This window comes from Crocuta crocuta, unplaced genomic scaffold (genome assembly GCF_008692635.1).
Source record: "Crocuta crocuta isolate KB4526 unplaced genomic scaffold, BGI_CrCroc_1.0 scaffold140, whole genome shotgun sequence".
NCBI classification, from domain to species: Eukaryota; Metazoa; Chordata; class Mammalia; order Carnivora; family Hyaenidae; genus Crocuta; species Crocuta crocuta.
The window spans coordinates 9,360,105-9,379,906 of NW_027527775.1; the positions used below are offsets into that span (position 1 = coordinate 9,360,105).

The 19,802-nt window shown below is 53.9% G+C and overlaps 1 protein-coding gene across 7 annotated transcripts in view; it reads left to right on the forward strand.

Annotated features, from left to right (window-relative positions):
- Positions 1-14,839, forward strand: part of RBPMS (RNA binding protein, mRNA processing factor) — a 174,672-nt gene extending 159,833 nt beyond the window's left edge. For 4 of the 7 annotated variants that reach the window (XM_077772924.1, XM_077772947.1, XM_077772931.1 and 1 more), the window contains 2 exons: positions 1,362-1,431; positions 9,044-9,142. In XM_077772924.1, the coding sequence (XP_077629050.1) occupies positions 1,362-1,431; positions 9,044-9,058 (85 nt within the window). In that variant the 3' untranslated portion in view covers positions 9,059-9,142. The other 3 variants (XR_013337293.1, XR_013337291.1, XR_013337289.1) reach the window with 3 other exon arrangements.
- Positions 14,840-19,802: the final 4,963 nt, after the last annotated feature.

Consider the following 19,802-nt stretch of genomic DNA (forward strand, 5'->3'; position numbering starts at 1 on the left):
CCACCAGGAGATTCCTGAGATGATTCCTGATATGGGCGGAAGCTCAAAACGCATCTGTGGTCCTTTTAGGTCCCCAGTTTCTGAGTAAGTGAGGCCAGGTTCCACTGCCCCAGGTTGGGATGGAGAGAGCCACCCTGTGCAGAGGCCCTGGGGTAGAAGGAAACGCTAAGGACTTCCTCCTGTGCGCCAGGACAGAAGGCCAGGGGTCCTGGGTGAGCCTTGTCTGCGGCCCACTCCTACCCAGCCCAGCTTTTAGAATCAAGTTACCAGAGCTAGTAGAGCCTGAGCCTGGATCCTGACCCCACCGGGTTCTGTGCCCGTGGGGATGCCCTTCAGGATACCCAGATGTTGATGCTCTGGAGATCTGAGTAAGATGCCCTGTGAAAAGGGGGTTCTCCAGCAAAGTCTGTTGTATTAAACCATTGAAGTAGATTCGTAAAGAACCTTCCAGCATTGCATTCTACTTTAGAAACACGATGGGCCAGGCCAAGTTCGTAGAGCCATCTTTTGCCTCCTGCCACACTGGGGAGGGTGCCGCTCTCCAGGGCCGTCCAGCCCCCCTGAGCAGCTCTCCTCTCTGGTGTAGTTTGCTCTCCCTCCTCCATGACAAGAGGAGCAGCGGTGGATGGGCATTTTTTGCTTCTGTCCAAAGGCTTAGGTGCAAAACGGATGTTCCCAACAGGTGGACATTGGTTAAAGCCAAAGCGCACTTGCCCTTTGTTTGCTACTTCACGTTTTCCTCCGCACAGAAACGGGAACATTCTGCCAAGTGGACAGAACATCACACGTGATCCATTTGCTTTGTTGCTGGCCTTACGCTTTAGAAACCTAATGGAAGAGATGGGGCTGCAGGTGCTTCTCAGCAGAGCGAGCCGGGGGCATGGGGTACCAGGTACCCCACGGTGCCGAGAAGCCAGAACCCCTTTTCTAAAAGAATAGGAGCGGAATCACAAAGATGTCCTGGCCAGACAGCCGGCATGGATGGGTCGTGAACCACCCCTTCCTTGCGAAAGCAGACGGATGTGTCCACACCCTGCCTAGAAAACCATCAGGCACCCCTCGCCTAGCCGAGGTCCTGCTGACTGACCGCAGAAACGGACTCACTGGGCCAGACTATAGCCCGGTGGTGGGAGCATGGGAGCTGCTGGGCCTGGGGTGCCCCCCAGGCGGGTCTTCGCTGAGCTCGGCCCCGTGTCCGTCGGGGGGTGTGGAAGGTTTCTCGGGGCGCTCTCCTGATACTTTTCACCCCCTGCCCACTGGTGAGTGTTAGAGGGCTCCACCGCCTGCAGGACGCCCTGCGAGGGACGACAGTGCTCAGGGGCAGCGCCGGTTCACCGCCTTCTCCCCACATGTCTTTCCAGATGCGCTGGCTCCCTCCCTCCGAGGCTACTTCTCAGGGCTGGAAGTCCCGTCAGTTCTGCTGAATACTATGTAAGTACCTGGCTTGAGTTCCGGCCTGGCAGGCGCTCAGCGCACCCCGAACGGGGCGGTCGCTCTCGCGCGCCCACAGCCGCCTCGCTCCCCACAGCCGCAGTCCGTCAGCCCAGGGGAGGCCGCCTCTGCGGCGCCGCGTCTCCCCCGGGAGATCGCACCCAGGGTCGGGGGAGAGGGAGGATGGTACCCTGGCTCAAGGCACCGCGGCCTGGCTTCAGTCAGCAGCCGGTGTGCCAGCGGCCCTGGCAGGTGTCCGCCCGTCTGGGTAGGAAGCGGCGGCTCGCCTGCTGCTGGCGCACACAGCCACCTGCGTCTGGTCACAGGCACGCCTCGCCCCCCAGCGCCCCTAGTGCTGGGTCTCTAGGGTCTTAGTGACTTATCAGAATTGACTTCCCTGCATGCATGCGTATTAGAACTTTGGATAAGTTCTGGGGCGCCTGGGTGGCTTAGTCAGTTAAGCATCTGACTTTCGCTTAGGTCATGATCTCGGGGTTCGTGGGTTCAGGCCCCACGTCCGGCTCTGTGCTGACTGCCAGCTCAGAGCCTGGAGCCTGCTTCAGTCTGTGACTCCCTCTCTCTCTGACCCTCCCCTGCTCACGCTGTCTCTCACTCTCTCCTATAAATAAATAAAATAGATTAAAAAAAATAGAACTTCGGGTAAGTTCTAATCTTTCTGTAACGCCTAGTCTTTCGACTGAAGGCCGACAGAGTGCTGTTTCCAATAGGCTTTCTTTAAAGTTTCTTCTCTTGAAGGAAGCTATATGCTAAAGTGGCATTTCTGTACCATTTTATTCTTTTTTTTTTTTTAAATATTTGTTTTTGAGAGACAGACACACACACAAACTGGCAAAGGGCTGAGGGAGGGAGGGAGAAGATTTGAGGCAGGCTCTGCACTGACGGCAGCAAGCCCGATGTGGGGCTTCAACTCAGAACTGTGAGATCATGACCTGAGCTGAAGTTGGAGGCTCAGCCGACAGCCACCCAGGCGCCCCTGTGCCATTTTATTTCAGGCCTAACCTTGCTTCCAAGAACCATCAAATGAATTTTTTTTTTTTTAAAGATTTTAAGTAAACTCTGTGCTTAGGGCTCAAGCTCACAACCCCTAGGTCAAGAATTGCATGCGTCACCGACTGAGGCAGCCCCCAAATAACTTTTTTCCTATAAATGTATCAGTTCTATAAAATTCCAGATGCTTTTTTTAATTCAGTATCTTGACTGAATTTCTGTTATATACAAAGCACCATTACTGTGAACTAGTGTGTACACTTGGGGAGTCTGCCCTGAATTGAGGAAAGTCTTTGTAATGTTCTAGTCTAGTCTACGGTTCTCTTAGTTTATATCATTCCTTCACAAAACTGAAGAAAAATGAGAGTAGGGAAGGACTAGACCTTCATCCATTTAGAAAATTTAAAGAGTTCTTGTAAAATTATGTACATATGTCTGCCTAACACAGGGTCAGCACTGAGCCTGACATGGGCTCGTACTCAAGAAACAGATCATGGAGGCGCCTGGGTCGCTCAGTGGGCTAAGCATCCAACTCTTGGTTTTGGCTCAGGTCATGATCTCACAGTTTCATGGGTTTGAGCCCTGCATCGGACTCTGCTCTGACAGTATAGAGCCTGCTTGGGATTCTGTCTCCCTCTCTCTACCCCTCCCCCACTCGTGCTCTGTGTCTCTCAAAATAAATAAACTTTTAAAAAAAGAGAGAAAGAGAGGAAGGAAGAAAGGAAGAAAAAAAAGAAAGGAAGGAAAGAAAGGAAGGCCCACCCAGCCGCCCCTAGATTCCTTTTTTAAAACTACTTGTATCTGTCCCTTATTCTGAAATTATGTTATTACCTGTTTTATATGAAATGGTAATGTTAGTGAATGGCAGTTGTATTTTAAATGTAATTTCTTGGGAAAAAGCGGTCCGCAGTAAGTACCTAAAGTATTTAAAAATATGTTACTAATTTTTGAAATCTAAAAGCTTACTGTTGAGGGAAGACTTTTTCTTCCTGAAAGAAACATTTTTAAGCCTGGAGGTGGAGGTGGATTCTAGGGTCCATCACATCCAGGACTCCCAAGTCCATGTTCCACGTCCATACGCCCATAATTAATTTTTTAAGTGGCGTGTCCCCAGCACTGGCTTCTTCACGTAAAAAACCCTCAATCATTTCATCATGAGGGACCCTCCCTCCATTCCCAGGATGATGTTGGTGCAGCGCTGTCGTGTGCCTCCAGAAGGCGCTGCGTGTGGGCACCTCTCTGTCCCATGCCTGTGCTCATCTCGGCCTTCAGAGGCTGGTGGTGTCCCCTAGAGGCGCTTCGGGTCAGATAACCGGAGGTCCGGAGGCTCACAAGAGCCTTGGTGGGTTGAAAGTAGGTCTGGCGTTCAGTGCAAGTGGCTGGTCGAGGAAGTGGATGAAACTGGAAGAGAGGAGGGCGGGACAGAACCTTGGCTCCCCAGGATGTACGGGGTCCGCAGGGAGGGCTAGAGCCCAGATGTTTGGCTACGGTGAGCTGCTCGGGTGAGCAGGATGGTGTATGGGATGGTGTAGGAAAGTGGAGTAAGAGAGGAGAATACCTTTGAATCTGGCAGTTTCAGTTCGCAAAGTACGGTGGTGGCATTTGGCCTGGGGAAGGATGGGATGTTTGTAAGCATTTACATAGGCCGAAGGAAGACCCATCCTTACGCGGTTGCGTGGTCCCGGCCAGGAAGGTGGCGGTTTGTTTCTATCTGCCACCTAAGTTCCGGACCGTCCTTCCCCACAGAGCTATCTTTCCAGAGCTCTGGAGGCCGCAGTGGCTACGGAAGAAGGGCTGGCTAGCAGTTTCCCCTTCCGAAGCGTGGCCGGCGAGCTGTCGGATCTCCGTGCGGATGGAACATCAGGGTGCATCCTGTGTTCTGAGCTAAATTTGGGCCGCGGGCCTGCCCCTTCCTCGGGGTCTGGAGGGAGCAGAGCAGTGGTATTAGCAAGGAGGGTGGGTAATTGTCCTCGTTACCAGCACACTTGGAGGCCAGGGCTCCAGTCTCCCATCCTTCTGGTCTCTTGGATCCAGTCCTTTCCAGGACAGCTAATAATCGAGGCCGTGAAATCTTAGGGAAGTGTAAATTAGAAGTGAAAACAGTGGTTCTGATGAAATACTAAACATTTGAGAGTAAAATGAATCTTGCAACAAGGCTAAATGTAACCAGGGGCACCACGAGGCCACGTGGCCTTCCTCCATTCTGCAGAGGGGACTTCCTTCCTCTGTGGAGAGCAGGAGTGAGGTCTGGTCGCAGATATGACGACCTGTAAGCAGACAGACTGGCCGTCATTTCCGGTGTGTGGAGCACAGGGATGCCGCCCTTCCAAGTCCTCGACAGTCCGGGGCCTGTTTCGTAGGGGCCCTCCCGGGATTTTTCATTTCTTCACTCTGACCTCCCCTTTCTGAAGGGAAATCAGTGACCAGACTAGAAAAGTAAACAAGCTCTTTATTCTTTAAATAAACATATATTATGTGTCTGCTCTGTACTAAGTATAAAAATGTGTAAACGAGGCCTGTGGCCCTAAGGAACTCCAGTTCTAATGGCTGGGCGTCATGGATACACATTTTTTTTTTTAATATTTTTATTTATTTCTAGGAGAGAGAGACAGCGTGAGCAGGGGAGGGTCAGAGAGAGAGGGAGATACAGACTCTGAAACAGGCTCCAGGCTCTGAGCTGGCAGTCAGCACAGACCCGACGCGGGGCTCGAACCCACAAACTGCGAGATCATGACCTAAGCGAAAGTTGGACGCTTAACCGACTAAGCCACCCAGGCGCCCCCATGGATACACATTTTAAAGAGAGTTAGCCCTCAGGCCGCCCCAGGATGAACCTGTTAGGAAAGTCCCAGAGGCGTGGGTGTGCCAGTTTTTACCCTCATTGGTGACATAAATAAGACCATCAGAGCTGTGACTGTAATTGGTGTTTTAATTTGTTCATCATCTTGCTTGATGGTGTTTAGTCTGGCTGCAAGCTATGTCTGCACATCACTAGAGTTTTGCTAACGGCCCAGCCATGGGGTAGACAACTCCAGATTACATAACAGTCATTGAAAGTGATCCGCTTTCCAGAAATGCTGAGAACAGGAAAGCATGGGCAGGTTTTTTTTGTTTGTTTATTTTATTTTTGAGAGAGAAAGAGTGGGGGAGGGGCAGAAAGAGGGGGACACACAGAACTTGAAGGAGGCTCCAGGCTCTGAACTGTCAGCACAGAGCCCCACTCAGGGTCCCGAACTCACAAACGCAAGATCATGACCTAACCCAAGTCGGATGCTTAACCGGAGGCTTAACTGACTGAGCCACACAGGCACCCCTGTTTGTTTGTTTATTTTAAAATTTGGGTTTTGTTTTTTTTTTTTTAAGTAATCTCTACACAAAACAGGAGGCTTGAACTCACAACCCTGAGATCAAGAGTCACATGCCTTTCAGACTGAGCCAGCCAGGTGCCCCCAGCATGAGCAAGTTTTTAGCAACGTACAGGGAATGAGAGTTACACAGCTTTTCTTGTTGGGTCTCCAAATGTAGTTAAAGAATAATTTTTTAAAAAGTTAGGAGCTCGGGTGGATATGGGAGGGTGTTCTTTAAGAACTCCTCTGTAATTTCCCTGGCCATGGACCAAGACCAGAGCACAGAAATTAAAAGCATGTGTAGTTACAGCATCAACAAATGAGCAAAGGACATGGCAAGAGATAGTAAGACTGGAATGTAAAGCCGTGCGTGTTCCTTCTGTTTTGTTTTGGGAGGAAGGGGCTAGTCTGTGCGACGAGGACAGGGGCCTGGGGGATGCTGCCACTGTCCAGGGAGCCCCAGGCGCAGGATGTCAAGACAGAGCTTGGAACTCTGGACCGTGGCTCCTGCGGGGACCCCTGCCTTCTCCCCAGGGGCCGTGCTTTGGCCTGAATTGCTCCCCTTTCTCCTGTTGGCCGCATCTCCTTTCCCGCTCAAGTTCATTAATGCAGTAACGTCCCCAGTGAGCATCTGTCTGCAGCAAGCAAGGTACTATTCTGGCTGCTGAGGTTATAAGAGCAACAAAAGCAGACAAAACCCTTGCCTGCACGGGGCTGGCGTTCTGGAACAGGGAGAAGATGGGTAATAAAATACTGTAATTAAGCACAATAATTCAGGTGGTGAGAAGCGCTAAGGGGAAAAAAGCAAAGCGAGGGGGGAAGGTAACTGTTACGGGCCAGAGGAGCCGGGGTCAGCCTGGCACTTAGCATTCAGGCGGAGACCCAGAGCCCCCCACATCTATGTGGGGTTCTTTTTCAGAACAGACTCCCTTCACTCAAGTGTAGGCAAGAATTCTACTCCTCCAGTCTTCTTGCTTTCCCCTTTGCCCAGTCTCCAGGCTTGCACTGCGGTGGGCTCATGCTGGGTGCTCATTTGCCTCCCCTGTGCGGCTTGTCCATTTTCCCAGTCAGCAGCCACGCCCCCTGGTTCCGGTTCCCTGAGCCTGGGCTCTGGTGGGTTCCTGTGTCCGTTGTAAAGGCAGGGCTGGGCCTGAAATCCCGTTTCACGTAGGGACTGGGGGGCACCCCTCCCAGCCACTGCCGCGCCCTCCCAGGTACCTTAAGTTACAGCACCACAGACATCTGCTAGCCACGCAAGCGCTTCCTGACCTCGTCCGCGAGCCACACTGTCAGGACAGCCCAGTGCCACCAAAGCTGCGATCTCCCTGCCTTTGCCCGTTACCTGTTTTCTGTGAGTTTGGCGGGGAGAGCTTCGAGACCCCTGAGCACATGCATTGGGAGAATTGCCTGACGGTCCCTGGGAGAAGTTAAAAGAGAGCAGCTGTGGGGGCGCCTGGGTGGCTCAGTCGGGTAAGCGTCTGACCAGACGCTCAGGTCATGATCTCATGGTTCGTGGGTTCAAGCCCCGCGTCGGGCTCTGTGCTGACAGCTAAGAGCCTGGAGCCTGTTTTGGATTCTATGTTTCCCTCTCTCTGACCCTCCCCTGCTCATGCTGTCTTTCTCTCTCTCTCTCTCTCAGAAATAAGCATTAAAACAAAAAATTAAAAAAAAAAAAAAGAGGGCAGCTGTGTCTGAAGACCAGGATATGGGATCTCCGTGCCTTCACAGCACAGGTCAGGGCCACCCACCTACGGGGGCCTCTGCACCACCCCCCACCCCACCTGCCCTTCTCCGCGGCTGGAAAGGGAAATTCACAAGGCCTGCGTGTTCACTTTAAAGTTAAAAATACCATTTGGACTTTGGTGTTTTACACTCTTTGGGGAGTGCTCTCACAGGGTCCCAGTAGAACAGACTGGCGTGTGTATTGTCCCTGCCTGCGGCGGGAGGGGGGACATGTGGCTGGTGGTGGGAAGTCCTGAAAGGGCAGTGTGGGTCTGGCCTTCCTGGGAGGCACCTGAGGCGCCCTCCCTCGAAATTCCTTGGCAGGTGCAGACGAGATGGGGGACATGGGGTGAGCTGATGGGTTTTGTTTGCAAAGACGAGTATTTATTTTCCTGTCCTCAAATGACTCGGCCTTTACTAGGAAACTGGAATTTCATCTCCTTCTCTTTTAATGTTTTTAAAGTGACATTCTGGGGAAAACTTTATTTTTCCTTAGTTCTGTGAAGAGAACTATCCTGGGAAGGCTTTCCTTCAGCCTCACCCGTGACACCAGACCCCCAGTGGGGGGCGGGGGGCAGCTTCCTGTGCCAGCAAACCAGTGTGGCCGATACGGGGAACCCGGGGTTTGCAGCCACACCCTGCACACCCCCATTCACGAAGCCCTGTGTGCCCGGATCGGCCTCTCTGTCTGCAGGAGAGCAGCGCCCCCGGGGCCGGACATTGAGGCCTGTCAGTGGGGAGCAGGGCCTCTGGCGACCTCGGGCCGGGGTCCGCTTCCCGCACCAGCCCCGGGAAGTCTCGTGAAAACCAGCTGGCGCAGAGGCAGTCCTGCCTGCGGAAGAACATTAAGAATTTATGATTTGCTGCGCCTCCGCACCCTCCTATTTCAAAATTCTCAAATCCTAGGGAAGAGGATATAGTCACAAATGTTTCCTTTTAGGTTTTATTTTCCAGAAGGTGTTTAGAGCAAAAGTGAGCTCATTGGTGCCTGTGACCGCGCAGGATCCTCCTGGAGGATTGCTTTCCTGGCCTTGGGCTGCCCAGCGTTGTGCTCTGCAGCAGCTCCTGGAGTCGCTTAGGTTTTGGGGCGCTTCCTTTCTTTGGGGGCGGGGAGAGCTGTCGGGTCCTGAGCCTCTCCCCAGCGGGGCCTCTGAACAGTCCTCGCTCAGGACTGTGTGTGTGCAGCTTTGCCCGGCCCCACGCGGCAGACACACCCGTAGCCTTGAGTGAGTGTGTAGAGACGGCATCTCCCGGGGCACGCTTCTCTCCAGTGCCCTTCCCCGCGGGGGCCACACTCCTTCCCCTCTGACCGTGACCTGAGACTTCCTGCTGAGAGCTCCCGTGCTGCTGGCGTAAGGCTGTTCTCACGTGGCACCTGTCCCCAGCTCCGCACGGGAGGCCTCTGGTCCCTTTGACATGGACTGTCTGCTCTTTGCCCTCAGAACAGGCTGGCCGTGAGGACTCAGGGAAGTGGCCCAGCCCCGGGTTGGGAGTCACTGCAGCCTGTTAATGGGCGATTTCCTCCTCCCCCCCAGGTTCCAGGTGTGTGATGGTGGCTGCAATCTGTCTTGTGGGTATTAACACCATCTTCAGTGGTGGCGACTGTCCTCAAGCTGTTCTACAAAACTGGAGCGTGCCGGTGAGTTCCAGAGTCAGAGGCCCAGCAGGTCCCCTGGGAAGTGTCCTGGGCAGGGCATGGTGGTGTAGACCAGTGCTGGGGTGGGGCCCAGCAATCTAGGTGTTCCCAGCCCCCCCCACCCCCCATGATGATTCTGATGGGTGCTCTGGGCGGAGACACGCTGGTGTGGAGGCTGGGGTCGCGGCTTTGCTCTTCATTATCTCCGGCCCCACCCCACGTAGGGAGGGGCACCCCGGGAGAGGGGGCTCTCGCAGCACAACACCCTACTTGGTGGGGCTGCTGCCTGGTAAGGCTGTCCACACCTGCTCCTTCCGCAGCCTGTGGAAGGAGCGATTCCTCCTGAGGGGGTTTACAGATAAATCCCACTTTCCCCTTCAAGCCCTTAAACCGTTTTTTGGAAATTCACCATTTTGGTGAAAATCTTTTTGAGATGTATGTTCCTTCTGACTTATTAATCCAATTGTGCTGAACATAACCCTTTCCCGAGGACTCAGTCTCAGGACCCTCTTTGGGACTAAGTGGTTGCCCTTGGGCATAACCGAATCAGGTAGGATTCTTACTGAATTCCACCAGACTCGGGGCTTTCCTACTGGGCGATGATTTTGGTGATTTGTTCATCTCTTCGCCTGATACCAGCTGTTACTCCTTAACTCATCAGCTTCTCGTAGTAAGTGTTGTCTTAAAACAATAATGCAGCATTCTCAGAGGTGACCGGCCTCCCGGGTACGACACAAGGGGCTTCCAGTCTCTCTGGAAAACCTGGCCTTGAACAACAGCCGTGCCAAGGGCAGGCCAACAGTGGTTATGTCTCGGCCCAAATAAGGCAGCAAATTTCATCCCTAAAAGGGTCTATAAAGAAAAGATGAGTCAGAAGGAGGGCGAGATTCCTGCTAAGGACAGAGAACCGGGCAGATCTAGCCAAGCTGGTCACTGCCACATTTCTGGGACTTAGGTAATTTCTTGCTCAGAATAGCACCCGTCCATTGGCAGACACACCTCGGGTACCAGTTTCAGATCCTGCCTCCTCCTGCCTGGACAGGAAGCCAGCAGCCCGCACTTGCGGTCTTGTTCCCCACTGATAGGTTTCTGCCCCTGACCAGCCTAGAGCAGGTAAAGGTTTTACGCCTCGTGTAGGGCGGCTAATATTTATCCCACTAATTCCATAGCCTTCTGGTGCGTTAGCTTGTCATGGTTCTTTGAATAGCACTGCCAGTGCTTTTCTTACAAATGTTATCACCTGGTAAAACTTTCTTAAAAGACAAGATTTTGTGGGTTTTGTCTCCCGTCCTCTGGCAAACTTTAAGGACCAATTAAAAGCTACCCATACAAGTTTTTGGAAGCAAGTTAAAATTTTTTTTTAAATGCAGTAAATTGACCCAAGCATCAGTAATTCAGGGCAAATGCAGATGAGCGCCGTCGGGAAGCAGCAGCAGCTGGAGCACACGGTGACTGCAGTTAGACAGCAGAAGGGCCCGGTGACCCGGAGCAGGAACGAGGTGGGGTGGACCCGGCACTCAGGGAGGATCCGCGTTAGGTTGCTGGTGNTTCTGGGTCTGTCCGTGGGAAGACGGAGTGTGGAGGCCTGACATCAGACAGCTCTGCTTCCGGCCGTGTGGGCCCGCGTGGAGGCCCAGCCTTCTCTGGCCACGTGTGGGGGGTGGACCCCCAGGGGTTAGCGGCTTGCTGGCCGTGCTCGGTGCTGGTTCCTGGGCCACGGGTGCCCTGCGAGAGGCAGGCGGGGTGTGTGTGCGGGGTGCGGGGTGGTGGGGGGGATGTTTCCAACTNTGACTTTGGGAAGAAACGAATACGTGTTGGAGAGATTCCCAGGGGAGAAATCACTGGTAAATAGGTCAAGTGCACGTAGGAGGATGGGGGAAACCCTCGTCTTACTGCCGGGAGGACACGTCGCTCCCCAGGAGTCGGCAGCAGCCCCCGCACCAAGGGCCACAGGCCGATCTTTTTGATCAAGGACAACGGACATGAAATGTGTCAGAATTGTAGAATATTCTTTCAGAGAGCAGCGTTCTCCGTGGTCTTCAGCGGGACCCTTGTGACTGATCCAGACGAGATTGTTTACGTGTATTTTCCTCCCTGTGTGTCCTGTCACATGCGCGCGTGCTTGGGCCCCCACCCCTTCGGGAAAGGCTCTGCGGGGAGAGGCCACTCTGCACATGGAGCCTGACCCCCTCCCGCCCAGCCCCCACCCCTCTGCGGTGCGCTGTGTTCCCGGATGTCTCTGTGTTCTGTTTAAAATGTCCTTGTTAATACATTCCAAGGTTTGAACTCCGTTCTTAGCTAAACCCCTTCCTTGTTTACAGGGACTGAAATAGCCACATTCTGACCTTCTGTTCAGTCTGGGAACATCTATGGCAATGTGGACGCATTCTTTTCCCATGTGAGAATTGCATCTACACGGCACAGTTATGGAAAAGCTCGGGAAACTGTCAGCTCTCACCCCGCCCCTTCCCTCCTCCCTTCCTGTGGTTTTCACCTCAAAGCCTTTCTAATCAGCCAGGGTCACCCAGCCCCACACACCTTGCTTTCTGCTCAGGAGGAAGGGGACAGAGTGGTGGGAGGTCATGGTGGGCTGGTTATCGTCCAGGGAAGCCAGAAGCACCCACCCACCACCCCCCACCCGCTTCCAGGGGCAGGCCTCCCATCAGGGCGAGAGCTGCCCCGTGCGGGTGCCGAGGGTGCCCTGCGTCCCCAGGCACAGGCTTCTCAGCGGGGGGCATGATCAGGTCGGCGCCGCATGCCGTTTATTACTCATCGTTCTCCTTTCCTTTGCTGCCCCAGAGCGCAGGTGGGGGAAGTTTTACTACATGCAAGTGACGATGTCTGGGGTGCGGGAAGGCGGGCACAGGCCAGGGAGAAGGATGGTCCTCGAGAAGGCCCGACAGATGGCCTGGACTGTGAGGACTCCTGGCAAGCGCGCCGCGGAGCGGGCTGCAGGAGCGGCGCTTACTGAGTTCTGAGCGTAGTGTGTGAGCGCAGGCGAGGGGGGTGTAAGCATCTGTCCCGTGGGTCCCGGCCAAGCTGTGAGCGCCTCGAGGGAGGTGTTGAGGATTCGGGTCTCAGGGAGGCGGTCTTCGGCAGCTTTGCCGTCTTGCTCGCAGCAAAGAAGAGTCAGAAACACCAGGCGAGGCAACCCCAAGAAGGCGATGGTGGTGTCGGGAAGTAGCGGTCGGCTGTGTCACCCAGGGGCCGGGTGGAGGGACACAGGCGGAGGGGGCAGGAGCTGGAGCTGTGTTACGGTGAGGTGGGGAGTCTTGGTTCAGACGTGGTGCCTTTGAGGTCATGGCAGAGATGTCCTGGGCACAGCTCACGGCGAGGGGGACAGTTGTCTGGGACCTGGCTGTGGAACCCAAAGGGCCAGTGGCAACGTGCACTTACCCACAGAGGGTTGGTGAGCAGAGGAGGCGGCAGACCCGCCCGGCCCCTGCCCAGGGCTGGAGGACACCCGGGGACTTGGTCCCTCCTCAGCCCACAGGCAGGCGTGAACACACGTGGCCCGTGTTCCTTTGTTCAGTCCCCTCTCTCTGTCCCTGAAGGCAGTGTGGCAGCTTGGGTTTCAGGCGTGGGTCTCGAGGCCATGTCCCCACGTGCAGTCTGAGCTGCCTTCCCAAGATGGCGCTCTGCGAGCCCCACACGCAGGCCCCCGCGGGTTCCCAGCGTCCAGGCGCCGTCCCCTGCGAATTGTTCCAAAGTAGGAACAGCCATAGGGTGGCTGCTGTTCCTCAGAAGCCACTTCCTGGAATCAACAGCAGCTTGGGCTGCTGGCCCCTGATCAAGTTTGGGATGACGTGGAACTTGTTCTAGACCTGACAAGCCAAGCGAGGAGGGGGGCAGGGGGAGAGAAGGCGTCTCACGTCCACTTCCTCTAAGCAGGTTTCCCTTTCTGTGGCCGCCCAGAGCTGGGGAGGCTCCCTCAGTGTAGTTACAGGCAGCAGCTCAGGCGCTGAGGGACTGTTGTCAGGTCACAGGGTCACTGGGAAGGTTCACTGCACCAGCCTGCCACCCCCCCCCCCCCGGGGCCGCTCCAAGCCGCTCACCCTGAAGCGTGGGACCCTGGTGCCCCAGCCTGGTTACAGGTCAGGGTGCAGCAACGGGCTGTAGCTTTCAAGAGCGGGCCCTGCTAAGTGTCACATGTCTTGTGACATGTACCCAGGATGGCGTGTGCATAGCCGCGGCCCACTCCCTCGCCTGTGCTGGGCCCCGAGGGAGGCTAAGCGGTCACAGTGAGATTTCCAGGATGGGTTATTCTCCTTCTGCGCTCCTGCCCTTTGAGAGAGCTCTGCCGAGAAAATGAAGTGAGGGCGGAGGGTCATGGAGGTTGTGTGCACACCAGGTCTTCCAGAGACTGACCCGGGAGCATCTCCGACCCGAGGGCTGTCTAGCTGGGCCTGTGTGAAAAAGCACAGTTAAACTGATGTACTAGCACTAACGGAATAGTGGCAACGGGCTCAGGAGGCTGGTGAGTGTTAGGCTTGCCTTACAGGTGAGGCTCTGAATGTCCGGATCCCTGCCCTCAAAAGCTGCACCCCGATTTCTCCCTGGAGGGATTGTACCGTGGCCCATGGGTCTGTGGTGATCATGCTGGATCTTCTGACTTGGGGCCCGTTCCTTCTGCCGTCCCCGACAAACCAGGCCGTACCAGGGTTGACCGGGTCACGAGCACGTGCAGCCAGCACCGTGCGGGTCGGTTCTGCATAGTATTTACCCAGATCGTCCGGTTAGTGATGCTGGAGAGAGGTCACAGGATGCTTCTCACTTCAGGACTTAACTGCTAAATACACATCTTCCCAAATCAGTTTAACTTCAGATAGTCGGATGGATGGTTCCTAATGCCACTTTCTTTATAGCTTCCTCCCACACACAAAGAAGCATTTCTCTACAGAATTCTGGTATCTGCAGAGCTACTTCTGCATTGGCCTTTGTGTGCCTTTTTAAACTTTTTGAGAGACAGAAAATCCCACGCAGGAGACACAGGCCTTGAACTCACAAACGGTGAGGCCCTGCCCTGAGCCGAAGTTGGATGCTTAACTGAGTGAGCCACCCAGGTGCCCCTTTATGTACCTTTTCCACAACCATAAATTTAGGAGCCTGACGTCCTGGTAGGAGGGCGGGAACCCAGAGTTGGACAGAGTAACGGTAGAGGTGCCGCGGGCAGTCTTTGCATGAGTGAAGCAAACCGTAGCACGCGGCAGAGTCCCGGCAGTGATTGCCTTGCGAGGGCAGGACCGAGGTCTTGAGCAGTTTCCGGTATGTGTTGGCCGTGGATCTAACTAACTAAGGCGCTGCTCCTGGGAGGGGTTGGGGGAGGGTCAGGAAATCGCACACAGGCTGCTGCAGAGAGGCCCCCACGAACGGCCAGGGGGTCTCCGCCCTGAGCTCGCTCCCCCGTGAGCTTGGAGGAGGGTGAGGTCTCCCCTCACACGTGTTCTTTCTGTTTCAGGCTTGAACAGACCTTGCCCAGTTTTGATCCCTTCAAGACTTTGCCACAGCCTCTATCACACATCTGTTTTTCTCGAAGAAAAAATATAATAAAAATGTTTTACTCTTTTACACTGTATAATTTTAAGAAATAGTGTGTTACTTGTGAACGCATGGTCTGACCTTTCTGTACAGTTTGGAGATATTTTCAAACGAAACATAAAAGATGTCAATAAAACCAAGAGAGTGAGTATTTTTATACTAAGCATTTTAAGTATGAGAGGATGGGTGATATTACACTGGGTTGGATCAGTTTTTTGTGCTTGACTTTTGAATGCTTGTAATTAAAAAAATCTATTTTTTTCTTCCAAGCCGCATGTTTGAGGCATGTTTTTCAACATTACAAAATTTCCGGAATCCTACTGTGAACGGATAGCAATCCGCCCGCCTGGCGTGAGTCCAGGGAAAGTCAGGACGGTGGTGGCAGGACAGAGCTGCCTCCTGCAGCCCTAGGTGCGGCCCTCCCAGTTCTCATAGGACCCTTCCCTGGGACGGGCAGAAGCCTCCAGGAGCTTCCACATGAGGGCGTGTTGACAGCTGGACAAAGAAGCCTTTCTTTGGTCCACACTCTTGCTCAGAGTGTGCTGTTGGAGAGCGCTGATGGTGGGGGGGGGTGTGTGTGAGGGGTGCTAGGGTTGGGTTCTGCGGTTTTCTTACATTGATCCTGCTCCCCCTGGCTTTGACCCCCAGTGGGCATGGGAGAAGGGAGGTGGCCTTGCCCAACCTCTCTGGCTGCCAGCGGCGGCTCCGATCTGTCAAGTGATCTTGCGAAACACTGAGCACCGGGCCAGATAAGCACTTAGAACTTTCTCCCAAAGACGGTGGGTGTCTGCAAGCAACGCTGTGGAGCTGGCTTCACAGCCTCAAAACCAGTCTTGTGTGGAGCCTGTGACCGCTCAGTCTCTCCCCCTTGTGGTCAAAGAGCCGTGTGTAAAATTCTCGACTGCGAAAAAGCTGAACACAACACTAGCCTGCTCACGCTCACACTGCCGAAGACCTGACTGTTTTAATGATTATGTGGTTAGTTCTGGGATGTGGGGAGTTAGTTAGTTAGTTTCAATTAGAAATAAAGACATCAAGAAGCTTTTAAAGCTCGTTACAAAAACACAGTGGACAAGAAGAGCCAGGGTTGAGGCTATTCAAGCCCTGGTGGGCCATCAGCACCGCCTGGCCCTTGGGGAGACGGACACACTCCCGTTTCGAAGGAAAACAACTTCCACACAGTCTACTATACTGCTTAAAGGTGCTTTTCTATTGTCATTTTTAAAAATAAAGTGCTTTTCCCAGCTGTCACACCACTGCTTGGCAAATTCCTTTCTGCAAGATCAAGCGCATCCCCCGCTGCGGCCCAGCGGATTCCTTTCCCGTTAGCGCAGCGCTGACAAAGCTGAGAACAGAGAGACTAAGGACAATTCTAGGGATGGGACAGCCGGAGAATGCACGTGGGGACATGCTGATGCCTGAGACCCCCGCCCGGTGCCTGCTCCTGGCAGCCTCCCCACCACCTCAGCCTGCAGAGCGTTAGCGCAAGAGGATTGGAAGCCTACGAAGGAAGGGTTGTGCATGGTTTTCTGCCAACAGTGAGGAGCCAGGCATCGACGGCAATGATGGTAAAGTGATTTGCAGACACACTCACCCCTCCTCCCCTGAGAGGGAGGGGAAATCCACAGTGCTCAGTCCTGAGGAAGGGTGACAACCAGCAGTAACTATTCATTAGTCTCGGTGCAGGCGTTTACTGCCCTTGTGCAGAGGGCCCGTCCACCAGAAGCAGGGCCCAGTGACACCCGCCAGTGCCCCGGAGCAAACCAATAGCAGCGTGCCTCAACCCATCTGCCACTCTGGCCACCACACCAGCCAGGCAGCCTAGGAATGGAGGGCAGCTCGCCCCGCGGCCACCCTGCCCTGGGAAGTCACCACCATGTCTGTATGCTTTTTCACAAGGGGGCCTTAGGATTGGGTGGACCAGCGTCCCAGTCAGCGCCGTACTGTTGGCCACAGGTGATGTCAAGTGACAAGAGTGGATGGTATTTCCCGATCTAGCGCAAGCGCCGGGGACACTCCCACTGACCAGTTAATCACCAGCTTCAGGACGGTCTGAGAAACTGCCTTTTCTGTCACGTGCTGAGCAGGAGTACCGTCTCCCTTTTGGAGTGGGGGACCTGGGAGAAGAAAAGGTCTATCCCCACCGGCTTGCGTGTGCAGTGTCCCAGGCTGCAGGCTCCTGGAACTCAGCCACTCGGCCATCTGTTTGTTCCCAACTGACCGTCCTTGTTCATCTGTATCACTTGTGAGCACAAGACTATCAAACGGACACCAGAAATCAAATACTAGGCCTCCACCTCTGTGGCAAAACTGCAAATTGAAAGAAATTTGGAAAAGAACCTTAAAACTTAGAAAACTACAGTCCTACTTTCCAGGTGATCATCTCTGGGCTTCACAGGCCCCAGACCCAGCGCTCGCACAGATGTTGGACCAGCTGGCAATCACCACCGTCATCTGTGAGGTCCCCCCAGACCTGGGCATCTTTCAGTCCTGAGTTGTGTGGCGTATGGAACTTTCTGGAAAATAAGGCAGGCATGTCTGACCTCTTTGAATTCTGTCTCTCTGCACAGCTGGTGTCAGGGCAACAGGAATCCACTAGCGCTCTCTGAGGGCTCTGGGCCGGGAGCTCCTAGTGGGCGGAACACATTCGGATTCCCCACGTCCCACACCACCAGGACATCCAGGTTTTGGGTAAAAAGAGCTTTCCTACCCAGTTTGCTCTTAACCTTCAGCTCTAAATCTCACACCTTCTCTTGACATCACACATGCCAACATTCTTAGAAGGCACAGGAACACTGGTTACTGGTGAGGTGTCCCCTGAAACTGTCTTCTAGAGGCCTACGCTAAAACGCCATGACGCTGAAAACACGCACACAGGTAGCCAACTGGTCAAGGCCCCAGATTACGGAAAAGTGGAAACTGCCATGGTTAAGCTCTGCTGCTGCTGTAGAACCTTCTAGAAGTACTGATGTGGCAGTCATGCCTTCCTAAACTGGCCTGGCTCTCGAAGTGTCCCAAGTCCCCCAAGACGCCAGCATGTCACAAGAATCTCTCCTGCTTTATCCTTTTCCATAGCCCCACCCACAGGTGCTATTTTCCCACCGCTTCCAGAGTCAAAGCCACCCTGCCTCTTGCTCTATAAGGGAGGAAATAGCCCCGTCCCCACAAGTGAGACCTTACTATGCCCATAAACATGACAGTGACCTTTCCATTCTCTGCCGCTCACACGTCTCTCTCACGTAAAATCCACCTGAAGCTCTGACCGGCTGATTCACACTAAATTAGAAAATCATGGCAGATTTCCTTTTATGTTTATTTTTGAGAGGGTGGGGAGAGGCAGGGAGCGAGGGAGACAAAATCCCAAACAGACTCCACACCAGGGCAGGTGTTTAAACTCAGTCCAAACTTGGAGAAATGCTCAAGTGACAATGATTACCTGGATAAGGACCGCTTTCCCCGAAAACTAGAACACAGGCCTTAGGTGGGAGGGGCTCGAAAACAAAAACCTTACAACAGTCAAGTGCAAGATAAACCTGCTCTTGGGTGTTTCTGGAGCTGGTCTTGCCAAATTCAGGCTGTAATCTACTCAGTTCTCCCCATGCACCGTGTATTTTTATTTTGAAGCCCTTCTGAAGGAAGTCTTTGCATTGGGTATCTTTTGAAGTATGAGTGCTGCAAAGTGCTGGGTGGTTGCAAAGTCACAGGGTTCTCACAGGTCTGGTGTGAAACCACCTGGTTGGAGTCGCAGGAAAGCGCGCCGACCCCGCCCCCTCCCCGCGGAGCCTGTGGCTGCAGCCCGTAGGCTCCCACCTGCCACCACCAGCCACGTTTCTTTCTAACTAAAGTCCTTCTGTGAAATGCTTTTTTTTTTTTTTTTAAACTGTAGCCAGAAGGAAGGTCAATAGGCAACGCCAGGGCCTATTCTGTTTCCCAAGTGCACTCACTCTGGGGGTGCCTGGCTGGCTGAGTCGGTGGAGCAGGCAACTCCTGATCTCGGGGTCACGAGTCTGAGCCCCAAGTAGGGTGCACTCACCCAACACGACACTGCCGCAGCAGGGACCCCGTTAGTGTTAGGAGTGGCTTAGAGGCCTCTGGACCTGCCCACTCTCTGCCCACAGAGCAGCCAGGGGAAAGTTTAGGACAAGCTCCCAGAACACACGGGGAAAGAAGGGAACGTCCCGCCCAAGGAAGGCAATATGCCGAAGGCAGGTCACTGCTGCCCCCACCCACCGCAGTGCCAGGCTTGGCTTGCTAACAACCATTCAAAAAAGCCTTAGAAAACCCAAAATCTTCCTGACAAATGAAACCTATAAAAACTGGCTACAGGAAGAGGGGACGCGGAGTCTCACCCCGTTTCTCATTAGCTGGTAGAAGTGGGGAGTTTATAAATCGCAGTGTCATAATCCCACTTCCCGAATGTGGCCTCTCTGCTCGTCATTTCAAACAGCTCACGTGACAGGTCAAGGACTGAATATTCACGCCCTCCCTGTGAACACGGACTGGACATGGTGGGCGTCCCTGCGCTGCCTTCTTGCTGATACTCGGCTCCAGGGGCACCAAGTCCCACGGGCATCTGGCTGCACTTCTCGGCTGCGATGGCAGCAGCCACACGTTCAAGGTTTACATCTTGCCCAGGCACAACTACACGTGTCTCGGCTGTCCCCCAGAAGCCCCAAGTGACTGTCATCAACTGGAGATCAAAATGCACTGCAGGTTCACCATTTCCCCCTCCCAGCCACGCCCACTCTCACCACTTCTAAAGGGCCAGCGGGTCCAGCAGAAATGGGCAGAGGCATGAATGGGGACTTCAACTCTACCTTGAATTTCTGGTGGTTATGTTTTAGACATGCAAAAGACCTGGTAAAAGACTTCTTAGACACACCACTGGGACCCTGTCACAATTTCCCACAAAGGCTATGTCCCTCCCGTGCAGCACCAGGTGACCTAATCCCCATACCACAAGAAGGGGGAGATGGAGGAAATCCTCTCCTGCACAGCAGGCAGAGGGGATCGAGGCCTAGCACATCCACGAAAAAAATGCAAGTGAATGAGGTAAAACGACAGAATTTGCAAGTGTTGACAATTTAGCAAAACACTGTACTTCTCCAGACCTCAATTTC